The sequence below is a fragment of the Artemia franciscana genome, chromosome 1 (assembly GCF_032884065.1).
Source record: "Artemia franciscana chromosome 1, ASM3288406v1, whole genome shotgun sequence".
In the NCBI taxonomy this organism is placed as follows: domain Eukaryota; kingdom Metazoa; phylum Arthropoda; class Branchiopoda; order Anostraca; family Artemiidae; genus Artemia; species Artemia franciscana.
In genome coordinates, this window is record NC_088863.1 from 54,062,030 (window position 1) to 54,083,105 (window position 21,076).

General features: G+C 36.1%; 1 protein-coding gene across 7 annotated transcripts in view; it reads right to left on the reverse strand.

Annotated features, from left to right (window-relative positions):
- The window catches only part of LOC136031369 (A disintegrin and metalloproteinase with thrombospondin motifs 9-like), a 466,037-nt gene extending 448,696 nt beyond the window's left edge, over positions 1–17,341 (reverse strand). For 5 of the 7 annotated variants that reach the window (XM_065710922.1, XM_065710894.1, XM_065710903.1 and 2 more), the window contains exon 1: positions 17,187–17,302. Coding sequence is in view for 1 of the 7 variants with exons in the window: in XM_065710931.1 (XP_065567003.1) it covers positions 17,187–17,196 (10 nt within the window). In the remaining 6 variants the exon portion in view is untranslated. Of the gene's footprint in view, positions 1–17,186 lie in introns of all 7 variants that reach the window. The other 2 variants (XM_065710885.1, XM_065710931.1) reach the window with 2 other exon arrangements.
- Positions 17,342–21,076: the final 3,735 nt, after the last annotated feature.

Genomic DNA, 21,076 nt, shown 5'->3' on the forward strand with positions numbered 1-21,076 from the left:
CGGGGCTCACCCCCTCACCAGTACCCTTAGATTTTCTTGAATTTTCGGGGTACTTCTCATTCAAATTACCAAATAAATTTGTTAATTTTGAAGACCACACTACCTTTCCATGGCAATAAATCAGAGTTCAAATAAGGATAAATCCTCTTACTAGACAGCGATAATAACATTTATAAGATATACTGGGTATTCCGATCGCATGTACAGTGACTGTCATCAGCAGAAATACTGAAAAGTATTTCTGCTATTTTTTTAGCATTCTGCTGATGACGGTCAGTGCACATGTGATCGAAATATCCAGTATATTTTGTGAATGTTATTATCACTGTCTAATAAAGGGATTTATCCCTATCCAAAATGTTATCTAATAAATATATTTTTATTATCGCTCCTTCCCGGAATTTTTTATCCCCCCCCCCAAAAAAAATGTCACTCGGTCTTACGTGCCTGTGTAAATGACAATCGGTGTTCGCCCTTTTTAATTGATGACGTTAGTAATTTACTTTTTTCTCAGCATACGCACCTTTGTATTTACACATCGCCTCTTTTATCTCGACTACAGGGTAAAAATAAAGCTCTATTCCGTATCTTAAAGCCCATAAGAGGCAATTGCCATCTACAGCTAGAAGCTACATCAAATTCATTCCCAATGAGAAGAGGAAACTACATGCATCAGAAAGCTGTTCTGGGTGTGATGCTTTTTGCGTTCTTCAAATTATAGTAAAGGTTCTGCGAAAACAGTTTAAATTAGCCTTATAAGCTTAAGACTGGATATTGTAGCCACAACAACAGGTGCAATGCAGTAAAGAGCGAACCACGAACCATAGTGGCTCTAAGTTAAAAAAAAAAAAAACATTAAACAAAAAGAAACTGTCTAGCGAGAAAAATTTACCGTTTGATGCTGATTCAAGAATAGCAAGTATTATCTCGATTCGCCTCAATAATAAAATTATATTGCTGAGAAAAATTTATAGGAAAGAAATTGAAGCCCTCGAAAACAGCCTCGGATTAAAATGAAAAATGAGTCATCATGGTCAAAAACCCGTTAATGAAGGTTTCGAAACCCCCATGTTAAAACACCGAGAGAATCAAATTTTAAGCCATGTAGGCCTATCACTGATGCGTCTGTTGTTCTAAATTTTGAACTTCAGCACTTCGACCCTGCTAGGCTGTTGCTTATACCACAGAAAACGAAGAGTTAACTTGTGAAAAATCTTGTGACTAAAAACTTTTTGCCCTTTTTATTTGCTCAAAACGTCAAACATAAAAAAAATAATCGTGCTTTCCACCCTTTCTACTGGCCAAGACCTGAAATAGTAACAACTGATGTATACACTAACGATAAAAAACAGCCTGTTTTTCTTATATGTACTTCAGGAAAAATAGGATTGTTCCAAAAAAAGTGTTGTAAATGACAATGTGATTCAAGCACACTTTTTAGCACAGACTTAATCTGTCTTTTCTCCGTGTTTAAACTCTCCATAGAGGGACATTGAGGAGAAGATTCTTTGATAAGAATATGGACTCTATCAGGCTTTTAACAATCATCCCAAATTAAACATCACACCATGGGACTGTGTCGTATTGCCCCATAATCTAACGTAGTTAGGCTGCTGAAAAGTGGGGGATTTCAATAGCTATTCAAAGGAAGGATAATCCAGATGTAATTCTCGTCCACTGTCATAGAAGATTCGACATTGGTAAATGATAACCTGATGAGATAGTTATGTTCTACTTATGAATGAAACAGATTGATTGACCATGAGTTTTCTGAAACCAGGGGATACAATAGGACGACAAGGGACCTACCAATGGCTCTTGGATTAGGAGTCCTTGCATCCATCCATAAAGATATGTTGCCAGCACGTGATACTTGCGACCTATTCCCAGAAAACTACTCATAACAAATGTCTTGTTTATGCAGCTTTGTCATTGACGTAAGATCTACCCTCATATAAAACTCCCTGTGCTAGAAAAAGGAAAAGAAATTCTATGCATTATTATTGTTTCGAGTTCCCTCAATAGTTTTCACAAATTCGTTTACTACTGACCAGGTTTTTCCCAGCAGAGAGGTTTAAATATAAGCAAATAGTCCAGATTATTGACTATGTCGTACTCAAGACATTTACTCTGCCTAAATTGTTTAGCATGACCTTAGTTTCTAAGTTCAATATCAGCAAACACTCAACATATTTTTAACCCCATTTTCAATTACTTTGGCTGACCAGCTTGTATCACGAAGGAAACTCATTTTGCCCTACAAAATGTCGCTTTGTTAACATATTAAAAAACTTGAGAAAATGTTGAAAATACGACTTAGCTAGTCTGCCTAAACTGCAAATTTATGCTCATTAGTTTTTTCTGCTTCACACGCTAGACCATCATCAAAATCGATTTGTGGTTTTTCCAAAAACCTCTAAACCTAGTTCATTTATCTTTAATAAAATAACAGAGAAACGGAGTTTTCTTTTTAAACGAACAATTAATTTAAAGTCAATTTCTTCTCTTAATGAGACATGCTAACTTCGAGAATTTGGGAAGATAGCAACGGGCACATTTGCCCAGTTGAAGGCATTTGGGTCCCTGCTCCATCCGAACTGTATAGATTTTATCTGTTTGTTCAAGTTTTCATATAATTTCCCATTTCTGCCACTTTTTTTAATTCGTCCCAATGCTCTAAAGTCACCCTTCTCCGCAGTGAATTCTTACTAATGTGTATGTGCCGTAAAACTAAACTTTAGCTCTTGTAGAGCGGAAAAGATGTATTTGAGATGAATGACATACATCATTCAGATTAGAATTTTATTTCGATATGCTTAGCTTTTTTTTCTTTTTTTTTTACTAGCTGAAAAGATGTAATCAAGCCTGCATGTAAATACTAATGTATTTAAATTCTGATATTTTAGGTAAAAAAGAGAACTTCTTGAATGAAACCATGTTTATATGAATAAATGAGTAATAGCTGCCCCCTTCATTTGTCAGAAATCTTCTGCAATAAAATCCTTGCTGAGTATCAAACAGTTCGTGGTAACGACCTGTAAGTAAGGAGCGACGTGGCTCAATAGGAACCAAAACTCCAAGGATAGGAGTTTTAATAACAATAGATCAAAAAGTTCGTCTTAACGAACTGTAGTAAGGAGCGACCCGACTCAATGGTAAACGAAACTCTAAAAAATGGAATTTTCATACTAAAGTTTCGTCAAATTTAATCTTAACTATCAAAAAATAAGAGCCTGAGAAAACATGCCTTATTTTGGAAAATAGGAGGAAGTTTTTTACTGTTTCAAAAAGTAGGGTTGAGAGAAAGAGTCAAGCTTCAGCGTAAATAGGGTTGCGTTGAGGAGGGAAAAGCCCCTTTCATATACAGAGTAATTTCTGTTCAATTTAAGTTTTAATGTCGCTCCTTATTTTCAGTTAAAAAAAACTTCTTTTTTTATTTCATACGTTAAAAGAATCGAATTTTGATGCTTATTCATAATGTGGGAAGTTCACCGAATTTAAAGGTACCCATCCAAAGCTACGAGCCTGAGAAAATTTGTCCAATTTTCGAGAAAGGGGTAAACACACCCGAAAGACCAAGTTATCTTAATGAAAGTGACTTCAACAGATTCAGCATACCAGAGAACCTTGCTGTAGAGGTTTCAAGCCTCCATGTACAAAAATGTGGAATTTTGTGTTTTTGCTAGAAGAAAAATGATGGATACGTGTTTATTTGTTTTTATGGCACGTGGCATTTACCAAGTTATTAAATAAAAAAAAACAATTTTTTTAGCTGAAAGTAAGGAGCGATATTAAAACTTAAAACGAACAGAAATTACTCCGTATATGAAATGGGTTGTCCCCTCCGCAATCCCTCGCTCTTTACGCTAAAGCTTTTAATTGTTTTAAAAAGTAGAATTGTGGCAAAGAGTCAAACTTTAGCGTAAAGAGCGAGGGATTGCGGAGGGGACAACCCATTTCATATACGGAGTAATTTCTGTTCGTTTTAAGTTTTAATGTCGCTCCTTACTTTCAGCTAAAAAAATTAGTTTTTTTTTTATTTAATTTCTGAACGTTTTTCAATTAATGCATTTTTGGTTTTGGCTCTCCGCACATAAATTATTAAAATGAAATTTGTATATTAATTCTTTTTTGGCTAAATGGCTTTCTCAAACAAATACAACGTAGAGACAATAGGGAAAATTTCAAGACAGTGGAAATTATTTCTGTAGATATTTCGGCCCTATGTCCAAGGGCCGTCTTCAGCACAATACAAGAATAAGAGAGAAACTATATATATATATATATATATATATATATATATAAAAGAACTTACAACAAATTGTGAGGATTAAAAACTGAATAATTAAAAACACTTTTTAAAACTTTTTTTAAAAATAGCCCTAGCATCCTTACTTCAACGAAGTTCAACCAGTCCTGGTTGAACTTCGTTGAAGTAAGGATGCTAGGGCTATTTTTAAAAAAAGTTTTAAAAAGTGTTTTTAATTATTCAGTTTTTAATCCTCACAATTTGATGTAAGTTCTTTTATATATATATATAGTTTCTCTCTTATTCTTGTATTGTGCTGAAGACGGCCCTTGGACATAGGGCCGAAATATCTACAGAAATAATTTCCACTGTCTTGAAATTTTCCCTATTGTCTCTACGTTGTATTTGTTTGTCATGGAAAGGCAGTGTGGTCTTCGTCGCTATTTTAATGGCTTTCTCTTAGTTTTGATCAGACGATTTTGAGAAATAAGGGGTGGAGAAGGAGGCCTAGTTGCCCTAAAATTTTTCGATTACTTAAAAAGGCAACTAGAACTTTTAATTTTTAACGAACGTTTTTATTAGTAAAAAATATGCGTAACTCAAGAATTAACTTACGTAACAAACTTTCATAACCTTATATTTTATTATGTATACGAGGGGGTTTGTACCCTCGTTAATACCTCGCTCTTTACACTAAATCGTAAGTTTTGTCCCAATTCTTTAAGAATGACCCCTGAATCAGAAAGGCCGTAGAATAAATAGTTGAAATTACTAAAAATACTTTAGCATAAAGAGCGAGGTATTTATCTCCTCCTAAATACCTCGCTCTTTATGCTAAACTATTATTAGAACCCCTCATATTCGTAATAATATCTGTTCGTTTTAAGTTTCAATGCTACTCCTTCTTTTCATTTGAAAAAAGTTTTCATGTTTATTTTTCATTGTTTTCTTATAGTAATGCTAGAAAATCCTGCGCCCTTTTCGTTGAATTTTTCTTCCCCCATGACAGATTCCTCCAAGGAAAGATCCTCCAACATAGCCCCCTCTCCTCAGCCCCACCCCCAAACAAAATAAAATCCCCCTGAAAACGTCTGTACACTTCCCAATAACCATTACTATACGTAAACACTGGTCAACTTGCAGCCTCTCCCCCAGGGATTGTGGGGGAGTAACTCATCCCCAAAGACATAATTATTATGGTTTTCGACTATGCTGAACAAAATGGCTATCTCAAAATTTTGATCCGTTGACTTTGGGAAAAAATGAGCGTGGGAGGGGGCCTAGATGTCCTCCAATTTTTTTGGTCACTTAAAAAGGGCACTAGAACTTTTCATTTTTGTTAGAATGAGCCCTCTTGCGACATTCTAGGACCACTTGGTCGATACGATGTCCCCTGGGAAAAAGAAAAAACAAACAAATAAACACGCACCCGTGATTTGTCTTCTGGCAAAAAATACAAAATTCCACATTTTTGTAGATAGGAGCTTGAAACTTCTACAGTAGGGTTCTCTGATACGCTGAATCTGATGGTGTCATTTTCGTTAAGATCCTACGACTTTTAGGGGGTGTTTTCCCCTATTTTCTTAAATAAGGCAAATTTTCTCAGGCTCGTAACTTTTGATGGGTAAGACTAAACTTGATGAAACTTATATATTTAAAATCAGCATTAAAATGCGATTCTTTTGATGTAGCTATTGATATCAAAATTCAATTTTTTAGAGTTTTGGTTACTATTGAGCCGGGTCGCTCCTTACTACAGTTCGTTACCACGAACTGTTTGACATATAGCACTCGCAGTTTCCGTCGGTCCCGGTTTTGCTAATTCGGGTACTTCCAGATAAGCTAGGACGATGAAAGTTGGCAGGCGTATCAGGGACCAGACTAAATTAGAAATAGTTTCTCCCCGATTCAATCATCTGGGGGAGTGGAGGGACGGTTAATTTGGAAAAATTAGGAATTTTTAAGTAACGAACGGGTGATCGTATCTTAATGAAATAAACGCTTAGAGAGTATCTGAACCGCTTAGAGAGGAGATATCGGGATGGAACTTCGTGGGAAAAATAAGCACAAGTTCTAGATACGTGACTAAAATAACTGGACTGGATCCACTCTCTTTAGGGGAGTTAGGGGGAGTGGATTTTCAGTGCTTTGGAGAGTTCGGTTCCTCTGAACGTGATAGGACTATGAAAATTGGTAGGCGTGTCAGGGACCGGCACAAATTGACTTGATAAAGTCGTTTTCCCAATTCGACCTTCTGGGGGGGGGCAGGAGGTATGAGAAATCGTGAAAATTGAGGTATCTTTATCTTACGAATGGGTGATCAGATCTTAATGAAACTTGATATATAGAAACATCTTATGTCTCATATCCCCCATTGTCAATTTGAATAGGATCTGAGGACATAGGAGGTGGAGGGGGAAAACAGAAATCTTGGAAAACGGAAATCTTTGAAAATGCTTAGAGTGTAGAAATCGGGATGAAACTTGATGGGAAGAATAAGCAAAAATTCTAGATATGTGATTGACATAAATGGACCGGATCCGCTCTCTTTGGGGGAGTTGGGTTTTTTTTCCAGTATTTTGGCGAGTTCGATGATTCTGGACGTGATAGAACGATGAAAATTGGTAGACGTGTTAAAGACCTACACAAATTGACTTGTTAACAGTCGTATCCCGATTCAACCATCTGGGGTGCTGGAGGGAGAGGAAAAATTGAAAAAAAGAGGTATTTTTAACTTACAAATGAGTGATCATATCTTAATGAAATTAAATATTTTGAAGGATCTCGTGTCTTAGAGCTTATATTTTAAATCCCGACCGTATCCGGTGATACTAGGGGGAGTTTGAGGGGGAAACAGGAAATCTTGGAAAACACTTAGAGTGGAGAGATCGGAATGAAACTTGGTTGGAAAAATAAGCACAAGTCCTCGATACGTGATTGACATAACCATGCTGAATCCGCTCTCTATGGGGGAGTTGGGAGGGGGTGGTAACTCTGAAAAATTAGGAAAATTCAGGTATTTTTAACTTACGAACAGGTTACCGGATCTTAATGAAATTGAGATTTAGAAGGAACTCTTGTTTCAAAACTCTTATTTCAAGTCCCGATCAGATCTGGTGACATTGGGGGGAGTTGGAGGGTGAAACCAGAATTCTTGGAGAACGCTTAGAGTGGAGAGATTGGAAAGAAACTTGGTGGGAAGAATAAGTACATATCGTAGATACGTGATTGACATAACCGGACTGAATTCACTCTCTTTGGGGGAGTTAGGGGACGGCCCGGTGCTTTGGCGAATTCAGTGCTTCTGGACGTTCTAGGACGATGAAAATTGGTAGGCGTGTCAGGGACCTGCATAAATTGACTTGATAACAGTCGATTTCCCCGATTCAACCATCTGGGTACTAAAGGGAGAGGAAAAATTAGAGAAAATGAGGATGAATGGGTGATCGGATCTTAATGAATTTTGATTTATTTATTTTTTTTCTAGGGGTGATCATATCCAATCAGTGATCGTAGAAGATCAGGAATTGGCCCATTTGATAGAATATTAAAAGTTCTATTGCCCGTTTTAGTGATCAAAAATGATGGAGGGCAGCTAGCCCCCCTTCCACGCTTCCACTTAGAGTGGTAGTAGCAGCCGTAGTTTTCGTATTTGTAATACTAGTAGTAGTCATAGCAGTAGAAGTAGCAGTAACACTCACCATCACAACCATAGTAATACCTGTAATCACAGTCACAGTCACAAGTAGTTGCATTCGTACGTAGTTGCTACCGCAAGTAGTCACAATCGCGAGCATTCGCATTGACAAGTATACGCAGTTTTAAGCAGTTGCAGTCACAAGTAGTTGGAGTCGTAGGTAATCACATTCGCAGCTGCAACTGGTGACAGTCACAGTTGCAAGCAGTAACAGTCATCGGAGGATGGCCTTGGTCTACCTAACCTTTGAACAAACGGAAAATAAACGCAAAAATACGAAAACTTTCTGCAAACTTGAAATCAAAATGCGACTCTCTTCAATCCTTTTCACTATGTTAACTTTTAGCTTTTCACCCTTCCCTCACCAACTAAAAAAAGAGTCAATATGAAATTTATGATCTAGTCTTTACTTTTGTCTATCCTTGCTCGTTCTATTGTACCATACTTGAGTAGTGGAGTGCGCAGACCAACAGAAACTGTTTATTTAGACGTGTTTGAATAGTAAATTGTTTCGCAAGTGAGGGAGATTGGACATGAAGATAAGCAGTTAGGCTAAAGGAAGGTTAAATCTATAGATGTTAATTAACTTAATTAAATCAACTGGTTAAATGCAAAAATTTTGACTGTAGTAAATAATAAACAGGGTGTAAAATCCAGCCCGTCAACATGACAATCTACTCATGAATATAAGTTGCGGAGCGGAGAAATTTGTCAGCCTTACAGATCAGGTGATTTACATAATAATTAATGAACGTTGCACGAAAAATCGTGAAATTTTCGGGAAGTGGATATCTGTATTCGACTCACCCCTCCCAATTAAATGCCTGTCTACTCGTATGATGTTTAATTTGGTTCCTATTTTTCTATTTCGGTGACTTTCTACTGACCATCGAGACCCCCCCCCCCTGTGACCGGAACCGTCAATAGCCAAGAATGGGCCTGGGAACGAAGTTTTTCCCCTTCGATTTTGTATAGCAACAACAGAGTATTAATATTCATAAATGTGACAGATTAAAGCAGTGGCTCCGGAATTTTAAAAGCAAAAAAATACCCATAGCATTCCTCTGGCTCTATTCTGCAAAATATACTTTTGCCAGAACACCTCTTTGATTTTATGTTTTAACTTGCGTGATCAATTAAATTATAAATAAATATAAAGAAAACCAATTAGACTAAAAGACAGACACTTTAGCATCAACAAAAATAAAGAAGGTAAACAATCCCCCATTATCCCCTTTGAAACTCCAAACAGTATTCAAACAACCACTTCGACACTCAGGCCTTGGAATCTGTTTTACCCCCCCCCCCTCGTTGGTGAGTCTGCCTGAGATAAGAGGGTAGATACAGATAAAATTTGATTAATTGATCACGTGTACATGTCAGTTATTATTTATTCTTGTCTACGATCATCCCTGATACCATCATACCTGTACTGATCCCATCCCCCAGAAAAAACACAAACAATTCTACACAAAATATGAGACTTTGTGTTTTTGAAGGAAGGGGCTTAGAGCCTCCATTCCATGGTTCTTAGACATGTTCACTTTAAGGTGCTATTTTCATCAAGATCCCACACATTTTTGAGATGTTATCCCTCTTTTTGATTGCGTGATCAGTAACTTGTGAAATTATGTAAATTTATTCATTGTAATAAATTTTGATAGCTGAATTTAAATCGGTAAATTGTAATATACATATTTGGAATCACCAAAAGCAGATTCTTTCGACGCATATATGTTTACAAGAATTCCAGGTTTTTAAAAGTTTCGGGTGTTTTTTTACTCTTTACTTACCGTGTGTTCACTATTTGCATAACGTGAGTGATTGGATGTTGCTCTTAAAGTAAGAAAGTTAGGCAACCCCTTTTCAGATACGCACATAGAAATTTCATCCGGGTATAGGGCCGAGGGTAATCGAGGTACTTTTCAAAAGCCCTAATAAGTGAACAGTACGGAAAATGCAGGTACTTATGTGGAAAATTTTAGAAATCTTTGAAGACCCCGGTGCACCCTACCCCTACTTTCTATGATGCCCCAACAAGGTAAAACACTTATGCACGGACGCGTGCGTATACTGGAAATGGTCTAAAGGCAGAGTTGTATGGGAAAAAATTGTGCAAAACACTGTAACAGGGAAACATCCATATGAACAAAATATATGTTTTATGTTGTCATTGCTAATAAACTAAAATATCTGTAGTTTCATTGGTAAAATTATACTATTTACGAATATAATAATCGCTTCTACCTCAAATTCAGATTTAAGCACTTTTTGAACTCTTAAAAATTACCTAAATATGGGATATAAAAAAGGCTAAAAACATTTGTCTCAAACTTTAAAACATTAATATCAAACTTGCTGTTTCAATATAAATCCATTTCTTATATATTATATAATCCACAAGCACTGATTTTCCAACATTAATTTGGATAAATTAATTTTATCAATGTTATGGCGTTTTCTTCTTTGGACTGAGAAATCGTAGTATTATTTTGTCGAAAACGGCACGGAGAAAAGGTAAAATTATTTTGTCGGAAACTACAGATAACTCGTACTTTAATTGAAAATTCGTCATTTTTAAGAGCTTAAAAAATGCTTCAATTTGAATCAAACAGTTCGTGATAACGAACTGTAGTAAGGAGCGACCCGGCTCAATAGTAACCAAAACTCTAAAAAATGGAATTTTGATACCAATAGCTATATCAAAAGAATCGCATTTTAATGCTGGTCTTAAATATATAAGTTTCATCAAGTTTAGTCTTACCCATCAAAAGTTACGAGCCTGAGAAAATTTGCGTTATTTTAGAAAATAGGGGGAAACACCCCCTAAAAGTCACAGAATCTTAACGAAAATCACACCATCAGATTCAGCGTATCAGAGAACCCTATTGTAGAAGTTTCGAGCTCCTATCTACAAAAATGTGGAATTTTGCATTTTTTGCCAGAAGGCAGATCACGGATGCGTGTTTATTTGTTTTTTTGTTTTTTTGTTTTTTTTGTTTTTTTTCAGGGGTGATCGTATCGACCCAGTTGTCCTAGAATGTTGCAAGAGGGCTCATTCTAACGGAAATGAAGTTCTAGTGCCCTTTTTAAGTGACCAAAAATATTGGAGGGCACCTAGGCCCCCTCCCACGCTAATTATTTTCCCAAAGTCAACGGATCAAAATTCTGAGATAGCCATTTTATTCAGCGTAGTCGAAAAACCTTATAAGTATGTCTTTGGGGACGACTTACTCCCCCACAGTCCCCGTGGGAGGGGCAACAAGTTACAAACTTTGACCTGTGCTTACATATAGTATTGGTTATTGGGAAGTATACAGGCGTTTTCAGGAGGATTTTTTTGGTTGGGGGGAGGGGTTGAGAAGAGGGGTATATGCTGGGGGAAGTTTCCATTGAGAATTTGTCATGGGAGAAGAAAACTTCCATGAAGGGAGATCAGGATTTACTAGCATTATTTAAAAAAAAATTAAAAAATAAATGTGAAAAAGCTTTTTCAGCTGGAAGTAAGGAACAGCAATAAAACTTAAAACAAACAGAAATTATTACCCATATAAGGGGCTCACCTCCTTATGATACCTAGCTCTTTACACTAAAGTATTTTTAGTAATTTCAACTATTTATTCTACGGCTTTTGTGATTCAGGGGTCATTCTTAATGAATTGGGATAAAATTTAAGCTTTAGTGTAAAGAGCGAGGTACTGACGATGGGGCGAATCCCCTCATATATGTAATAAAAACATGAGAATACAAAAGTTCTTTACGTAAGCTAATTTATAAGTTACGTAAATCTCTTACCAATAAAAAGGTTCGTAAAAAATTAAAAGTTCTAGTTGCCTTTTTAATTAACCAAAAAATCGGAGGGCAACTAGGCTTCGCCCCCGCTCTTTTTTTCTCAAAATCATTCGATCAAAATTATGAGAAAGCCATTTAGCCCCCCCCCCAAAAAAAAAATATGCAAATTTCGTTTTGATTATTCCTCTGCGGAGAGCCAAAATCAAAACATGCATTGATTCAAAAACGTTCAGAAATTAAATAAAAAAAACGAGTTTTTTTAACTGAAAGTAAGGAGCGACATTAAAACTTAAAACGCACAGAAATTATTTCGTATATGAAAGAGGCTGCTTCCTCATCAACGCCCCGCTCTTTACGCTAAAGTTTTTTACTGTTTTAAAAAGAAGAATTGAGAGAAAGAGTCAAACTTTAGCGTAAAGAGCGGGGCGTTGATGAGGAAGCAGCCTCTTTCATATACGAAGTAATTTCTGTGCGTTTTAAGTTTTAATGTCGCTCCTTACTTTCAGTTAAAAAAACTCGTTTTTTTTATTTAATTTGTAGTAGAAGCGACTATTATATTCGTAAAGAACATAAAAAAGGCACCAAGTGTGTTCGCTTTATTGTTAAGTTAGTTATATGAACTGTTATAATTTTTTGAAAATTTGTCATTTTTAAGAGCTAATTAGGCCTAAATAAAAAAAAACAAGTTTTCTGAAATGAAAGTAAGGAGCGACATTAAAACTTAAAACGAACAGAAATTACTCCGTATATGAAAGGGGCTTTTCCTCCTCGACACCCCACTCTTTACGCTTAAGTTTTTTATTGTTTTAAAAAGTAGAGTCGCAAGATAGAATCAAACTTTAGCGCAAGGAGCGGGGTGTCGAGGAGGAAAAGCCGCTTTCACATACGGAGTAATTTGTGTTCGTTTTAAGTTTTAATGTCGCTCCTTACTTTCATTTCAGAAAACTTGTTTTTTATATTTAATTTCTGAAAATTTTAGAATTAATGCAAGTCTGATTTTGGCTCTCCGTACATAAATTATTAAAATGAAATTTGCATATTAATTCTTTTTTTGGCTAAATGGCTTTCTCTTAGTTTTGATCAGACGATTTTGAGAAATAAGGGGTGGGGAAGGAAGCCTAGTTGCCCTCCAATTTTTTGGTTACTTAAAAAGGCAACTAGATCTTTTAATTTTTAACGAACGTTTTTATTAGTAAAAAATACACGTAACTTAAGAATTAACTTACGTAACAAACTTTTATATTCTTATATTTTTGATTATATATATGAGGGAGTTGGTCCCCCTCGTTAATACCTCGCTCTTCATACTAAATCTTGTTTTGTCCCAATTCTTTAAGAATGACCCCTGAATCAGAAAGGCCGTAGAATAAATAGTTGAAATTACTTAAAAATGTTTTAGCATAAAGAGCGAAGTATTTATTTCCTCCTAAATACCTCGCTCTTTATGCTAAAGTATTTTTAGAACCCCTCATATGCGTAATAATCTCTGTTCGTTTTAAGTTTTAATGCTTCTCCTTACTTTCAATTGAAAAAACTTTTTCATGTTTATATTTTCATTGTTGTTTTTTTTTTAATAGTAATGCTAGAAAATCCTGCGCCCTTTTCATTGAATTTCTCTTCCCCTATGAAATATTCCTCCAAGGAAAGATCCTCCCATATAGCCCCCTCCCCTGAATCCCACACCCAAACCAAAAAAAATCCCCCTGATAACGTCGGTACACTTCCCAGTAACCATTACTGTATGTAAACATTGGTCAAATTTTGTAACTTGTAGCCCCTCCCCCAGGGACTGTGGGGGTAAGTCATCCCCAAAGACAGAGTTATTATGGTTTTCGACTATGCGGAACAAAATGGCTATCTCAAAATTTTGATCCGTTGAATTTGGTAAAAAATGAGCGTGGGAGGGGGCCTAGCTGCCCTCCAATTTTTTTGGTCACTTAAAAAGGGCACTAGAACTTTTCATTTCCGTTAGAATGAGCCCTCTTGCAACATTCTAGGACCACTTGGTCGATACGATCACCCCTGGTAAAAAACAACAACAAACAAATCAAACAGTTCGTGGTAACGAACTGTAGTAAGGAGCGACCCGGCTCAATAGAAACCAAAACTCTAAAAAATGGAATTTTGATACCAATAGCTACATCAAAAGAATTGTATTTTAATGCTGATTTTAAATATATAAGTTTCATCAAGTTTAGTCTTACGCATCAAAAGTTACGAGCCTGAGAAAATTTGCGTTTTTTTTAGAAAATAGGAGGAAACACCTCCTAAATGTCATAAAATCTTACTGAAAATCACACCATCAAATTCAGCGTATCAGAGAACCCTGCTGTAGAAGTTTCAAGTTCCTATCGACAAAAATGAGGAATTTTGTATTTTTTGCCAGAAGGCAGATCACGGATGCGTGTTTATTTGTTTGTTTGTTTTTTGTTTTTGTTTTTTTTCCCAGGGGTGATCGTATCGACCCAGTTGTCCTAGAATGTTGCGAGAGGGCTCATTCTAACGGAAATGAAAAGTTCTAGTGCCCTTTTTAAGTGACCAAAAAAATTGGAGGGCACCTAGGCCCCCTCCCACGGTAATTATTTTCCCAAAGTCAACGGATCAAAATTCTGAGATAGCCATTTTATTCAACGTAGTCGAAAAACCTTATAACTATGTCTTTGGAGACGACTTACTCCACCCCAGTCCCCGTGGGAGGGGCTATAAGTTACAAACTTTGACCAGTGCTTACATATAGTAATGGTTATAGGGAAGTGTACAGGCGTTTTCAGGAGGATTTTTTGGTTGGGGGGAGGGGTTGAGAAGAGGAGGATATACTGGGGGAACTTTCCATCGAGGAATTTGTCATGGGGGAAGAAAATTTCCATGAAGGGAGGGCAGGATTTACTAGCATTGTTTAAAAAAAAACAAAGAAAAAATAAATATGAAAAAGTTTTTTTCAGCTGGAAGTAAGGAGCAGCATTAAAACTTAAAACGAACAAAAATTATTACCCAAATGAGGGGCTCACCTCCTCCTAATACCTCGCTCTTTACGCTAAAGTATTTTTAGTAATGTCAACTATTTATTCTACGGTTTTTGAGATTCAGGGGTCATTCTTAACGAGTTGGGACAAAATTTAAGATTTAGTGTAAAGAGAGAGGTACTGACGAGGGGGCGAACCCTCTCATATGTGTAATAAAAACATGAGAATAAAAAATTCTTTACGTAAGCTAATTTATAAGTTACGTATATCTTTACTGATAAAAAGATTCGTAAAAATTTAAAAGTTCTAGTTGCCTTTTTAATTAACCAAAAAATTGGAGGGCAACTAGCCTTCCTCCCCCGCTCTTTTTTTCTCAAAATCATTCGGTCAAAATTATGAGAAAGCCATTTAGCCAAAAAAATAAATAAATATGCAAATTTCGTTTTAATAATTCCTCTGCGGAGAGCCAAAATCAAAACATGCATTGATTCAAAAACGTTCAGAAATTAAATAAAAAAAAACAGGTTTTTTCAACTGAAAGTAAGGAGCCACATTAAAACTTAAAACGAACAGAAATTACTTCGTATATGAAAGGGGCTGCTTCCTCATCAACGCTCCGCTCTTTACGCTAAAGTTTTTTACTGTTTTAAAAAGAAGAGTTGAGAGAAAGAGTCAAACTTTAGCGTAAAGAGCGGGGCGTTGATGAGGAAGCAGCCCCTTTCATATACGAAGTAATTTCTGTTCGTTTTAAGTTTTAATGTGGCTCCTTACTTTCAGTTGAAAAAACTTGTTTTTTTTATTTAATAAACAAATAAACACGCACCCGTGATTTGTCTTCTGGCAAAAAATACGGAATTCCACATTTTTGTAGATTGGACCTTGAAATTTTTTCTATAGGGCTCTCTTATACGCTGAATGCGATGGTGTGATTTTCGTTAAGATCCTATTACTTTTAGGGGGCGTTACCCCCTATTTTCCAAAATAAGGCAAATTTTCTCAGGCTCGTAACTTTTGATGACAAAGACTAAATTTGATACAACTTATATATTTAAAATCAGCATAAAAATTCGATTCTTTTGAAATATCTTTTAGCATCGAAATTCCGTTTTTTAGAGTTTCGTTTACTATTGAGCCGGGTCGCTCCTTACTACAGTTCGTTACCACGAACTGTTTGAAAAAATGCTTAAATATTAATTCAAGGTAGAAGAGATTATTATATTCGTAAAGAGCATAAAAAAGGCATCGAGTGGTATATTCACTTTATACAAGAGCCAGTTACATGGTTTGCTATAAATTTACCGTTTCATTTATATGAAAGTCTAAATGTGACTCGATTACAACGATAATGCGGATTTTCATTTTTTCCACGGAACAGGTCATATATGGTTTCGACTCTAAATAGAATATTTAGAGACCAGATACACCAAACGAATTTATCCTATGGCCCATCCCCAAACAAAATCTCTTTTTGGTATATTACTTTCCAAGGGGCCATGGGACCTACAGCTTGTAAGTTTTAAACTATCAGGAACAAAGAAAATATTTAATTTAGACCTCTCTAACACTCTGTTCTTCTCTGGATATGCAAAGTATATACAGATGAACAATAGAAACAAAACCATTTGAATAACTTCCAGAATACCGACTAAGGGATTTTGTGATTTTGCATATTGCCTGCAATATACACTATTTCATATTGCATATACCCTGGGGATGATTATGAGGAAATTATTAAGCCAATTAGGCGCAATTCAGCGTTATAATATTATCCGGTAATTTTTATCGGAACAGAGACTGCTTTTCAGCCCTCTAGGGACGTGGCCTTCCCCCTCCCGTTGAAATCCAAAAACGTTCAGGATTTTTTGGATATTTCTTACTTAAATTCTCGAAAAAAAATCGGGTATTTCTGTAAGATACAGAAGACACTCAAGAAGTTTGATTAATGTAAGATGTAAAATAATTGCTTTCATAGCGACAAAGATAAATGACGAATGACAGCATGCATTAGACTTGCTTAATTTGAGCTATATATTTGCATATTAGGATGGTGAGGGTAAAGTTACGTTAGGTTACTTTACTCCCTCCTTTCCCCATAGTGTGCAAATATAAAGCCCAAATTATATTATTATATAAACTATTATTATACATAGCTAAACTATTATTATATAAGTATTATATTCTTATCATGTTTTGGTATATTTCATTATGATTAACCTAACTTCATATCTCGAGTGTGTTCTGGATTGTACGGGAGTAACGAAAATTTAATCATAAAAATTCTACGTGCTTACCCGTCAACACTCCACAGCCCCCAAAATTTTCAAGATTAAAATTATGCTCTCGTTAGAGCTGTATCAGGCTGGTAGTATTTAATCCCCCAAACCCAGAAATTAACGGATCACCTCAAAAGAAAAATAATCATATCCCGCACCGATTGCAAGCTGCAAATGCGATAGAACAGTTTCCAACATCAGTAAAAACTTACCACTAATCATTCATACACAGTCACGCTTTTACGACACCAAACAGTCTACAGCTTCACTACCACAGATTACACAGTCACGACCCGCTCTCGATCAGGCAATCTAGGCTTGCTCGACTCTGCAAGCTAACTAAAACTCAAACTAGACTTAAATGCCGACAGTCTGAGAGAAGACAACAGCGTGGCGAAACACCGAGAACCCCGCCGCATCGTGAGGCAATTAGATGTTCGAAGTTTCTTAGAATCCTTGAAAGACATAACACCGGTGTTAAATCCCTGTATGCTTTATTAGCTCTTGACGATAAATTGAAGAAAAAAAGATATAAAGCATATATTTTAATATTTGTATTGCCTTTGCCAAAACTTGTGCCAATTTTCACCAAGTAGCAACAAAGGCATATACAGTCTAGACACGAAAAAGACATCAATCACCATTAGAACTTTTTGTTTCATTTTCTCACTGTAAACAATATCGATTCAACTTTGTATATTTTTTACGAAACCAATCTCTCCTCAAGATACAATTTAATTTCTGTTTTTATTAACAAAAGAGTTTCTTCCTTTTCCGTACTGGCTACAGTAAATTATCGGTTGCAAAAACTCACGATTAATGCTAATTAGAAACAAGAGCTAAGAGCTCATATGGCACCTGTGACGAGGCAAGAAGAGCTAAGAGCCAAGAGTTCATATGATAAGAGCTCTAACAAAATTCTAAGAATCAATAGATTGATTTAAAAGGAAAATCAGAGTCTTAATGCCGGTCAGGATTTAAAATAAGAGCTCTGAGTCACGATGTCCTTCTATATATCAAAATTCATTAAAATCCGATCACCCACTCGTAAGTTATAAATATCTCATTTTTTCTAATTTTTCCTCTTCCTTTAGCCCCCCAGATGGTCGAATCTGGGAAAACGACTTTATAAAGTCAATTTGTGCAGCTCCCTGACACGCCTACCAATTTTCATCGTCCTAGCACGTCCAGAAGCACCAAACTCGCCAAATCACTGAACCCCTCCCCCCAACTCCCCCAAAGAGAGCAAATACAGTACGGTTACGTCAATCACGTATCAAGGACATTTGCTTATTCTATCCACGAAGCTTCATCCCGATCCCTCCAATCTAAGTGTTTTCCATGATTTTAGGTTCCCCCACCCCAAACTCCCCCAATGTCACCAGATACGGTTGGGATTAAAAAAAGAGCTTTGAGACACAGTATACTTCTAAATTTCAAATTTCATTGAGATCCTATCACCCGTACGTTAGTTAAAAATACCTCATTTTTTCAAATTTTTCATAAATATCCCCCCCCCACTACCCCAAAGAGAGTTGATCCATTCCGGTTATGTCAATCATGTATCTAGGACTTGTGCTTATTTTTCCCACCAATTCCAAAAAAGGAATTTTGATACCAATAGCTACATCAAAAGAATGGCGTTTTAATGCTGATTTTAAATATATAAGTTTCATATTAAATATATAAGTTTTTCATCATTTAGTCTTGTCCATCAAAAGTTACGAGCCTGAGAAAATTTGCATTATTTTAGAAAATAGGGGAAAATACCCCCAAAAAGTCATAGAATCTTCACGAAGGCAGAAGGCAGATCAATTTTGCCAGAAGGCAGATCACGGATGCGTGTTTATTTGTTTGTTTTTTTGTTTGTTTTTTCCCAGGGGTGATCGCATCGACATAATGGTCCTAGAATCTTGTGAGAGGGGCTCATTCTAACGGAAATGAAAAGTTCTAGTGCCCTTTTTAAGTAACCAAAGAAATCGGAGGGCACCTAGGCCCCCTCCCACGCTAATTATTTTCCCAAAGTCAACGGATCAAAATTCTGAGATAGCCATTTTTATTCAGCGTAGTCGAAAAACCTTATAACTCTGTCTTTGGGGATGACTTACTCCCCCACAGTCCCCTTGGGAGGGGGCTACAAGTTACAAACTTAGACCAGTGCTTACATATAGTAATGGCTATTGGGAAATGTACAGACATTTTCAGGGGGATTTTTTGGTTGGGGGAGGGTTTGACAAGAGTGGGATACGCTGGGGGAACTTTCCATCGAGGAATTTGTCACGGGGAAGAAAATTTCCATGAAGGGAGCGGAGGATTTTCTAGCATTATTAAAAAAAAAACAATGCAAAAATAAATATGAAAAGTTTTTTAGACTGGAAGTAAGGAGCAGCATTAAAGCTCAAAACGAACAGAAATTATTACGCATATGAGAGGCTCACATCCTCCTAATACCTCGCTCTTTACGCTAAAGTATTTTCAGCTATTTATTCTACGGCTTTTGTGATTCAGGGGTCATTCTTAATGAATTGGGACAAAATTTAATCTTTAGTGTAAAGAGCGAGGTACTGACGAGGGGGTGAATCTCTCATATATGTAATAAAAACATGAGATTACAAAAGTTCGCTACGTAAGCTAATTTATGAGTTACGTTTATCTTTTACAAATAAAAACATTCGTAAAAAATTAAAAGTTCTAGTTGCCTTTTTCAGTAACCAAAAATCGCAGGGCAACTAGGCTTCCTCCACCGTTCCCTTTTTTTCTCAAAATCATTCGATCAAAACTATGAGAAAGCCATTTAGCCAAAAAAAAAACTTGCAAATTTCGTGTTAATTATTCCTCTGCGGAAAGCCAAAATCAAAACATGCATTGATTCAAAAATGTTCAGAAATTCAATAAAAAAAACAAGTTTTTTTTAGCTGAAAGTAAGGAGCGACATTAGAACTTAAAACGAACAGAAATTACTTCGTATATGGAAGGGGCTGCTTCCTCATCAACGCCCCGCTCTTTACGCTAAAGTTTTTTACTGTTTTAAAAAGTAGAGTTGAGAGAAAGAGTCAAACTTTAGCGTAAAGAGCGGGGCGTTGATGAGGAAGCAGCCCCTTTCATATACGAAGTAATTTCTGTTTGTTTTAAGTTTTAATGTCGCTCCTTACTTTCAGCTAAAAAACTTGTTTTTTTTTTATTTAATTTTAACAAAGAATGTACATCATGATTCCATTTTCAAGGTTGTAACAATGAAATTTCGGAAAATCACAACCACGAGCTTTGAAATATTAACTGTGGATAAGTAAAATAAAATATTAAATGGAATTTATAACCCGTTGAAAATAAATGAAGAACTGAGCATAATCTTAAAAAGAGGGAGAGGTAGAATTAAATCAAATCAAAATTCATGATATGGTGCAAGCACTACAATCAAGCAGTGTGTGGTAACGAACTGCAAGTACTGAGTGACTTGGCCTAATAGTAACCAAAACCCTAAAAATATAATTTTGATAACAATATATGCATTAAAACAATGTGCTTTTATGCTGATTTTAGATATATAGATTTTATTAAGTTTCAATGTTGCCCGTCAAAAGTTACGAGCCTGAGAAAATTAGCCTGACTATTGAAAAATGGTGGAAACGTCCCCCGAATTCAAGGGATCTAATCAAAAATTGTACTTATAGGTTCAGAGTATCCTAACACTCTACTGTAGAGTTTTCAATATCCCATCTTCATAAATGTGGAATTCTGTCCTTTTTTTGCCAGAAGAAAGATCGTTGATGCATGTTTATTTGCTTTTTCTTTTCTTTTTTTCTCTGTTCTTCCCATGGGTGATTGTATTAAACCAACAGTCCTAGAAGGTTGGGAAAGGACTCAATTAAATGGAAACTAAAAGTTCTAGCGCCCTTCTTAAGTGACCAGAAAATCAGAGTGCAACTTACCCTCATCCACACCCAGTTTTCCCAAAATTCGTCTGATCAAAATTTTCAGATAGCTATTTTGTTCCGTATAGTTGAAAAGCACAATAACTATGTCTTCGGGGATGACATGACCCGTCAGAGCCCCCGGAGGAAGGGCTACAAGCTATGAAATTTGTTCATTTTTTACATATAGT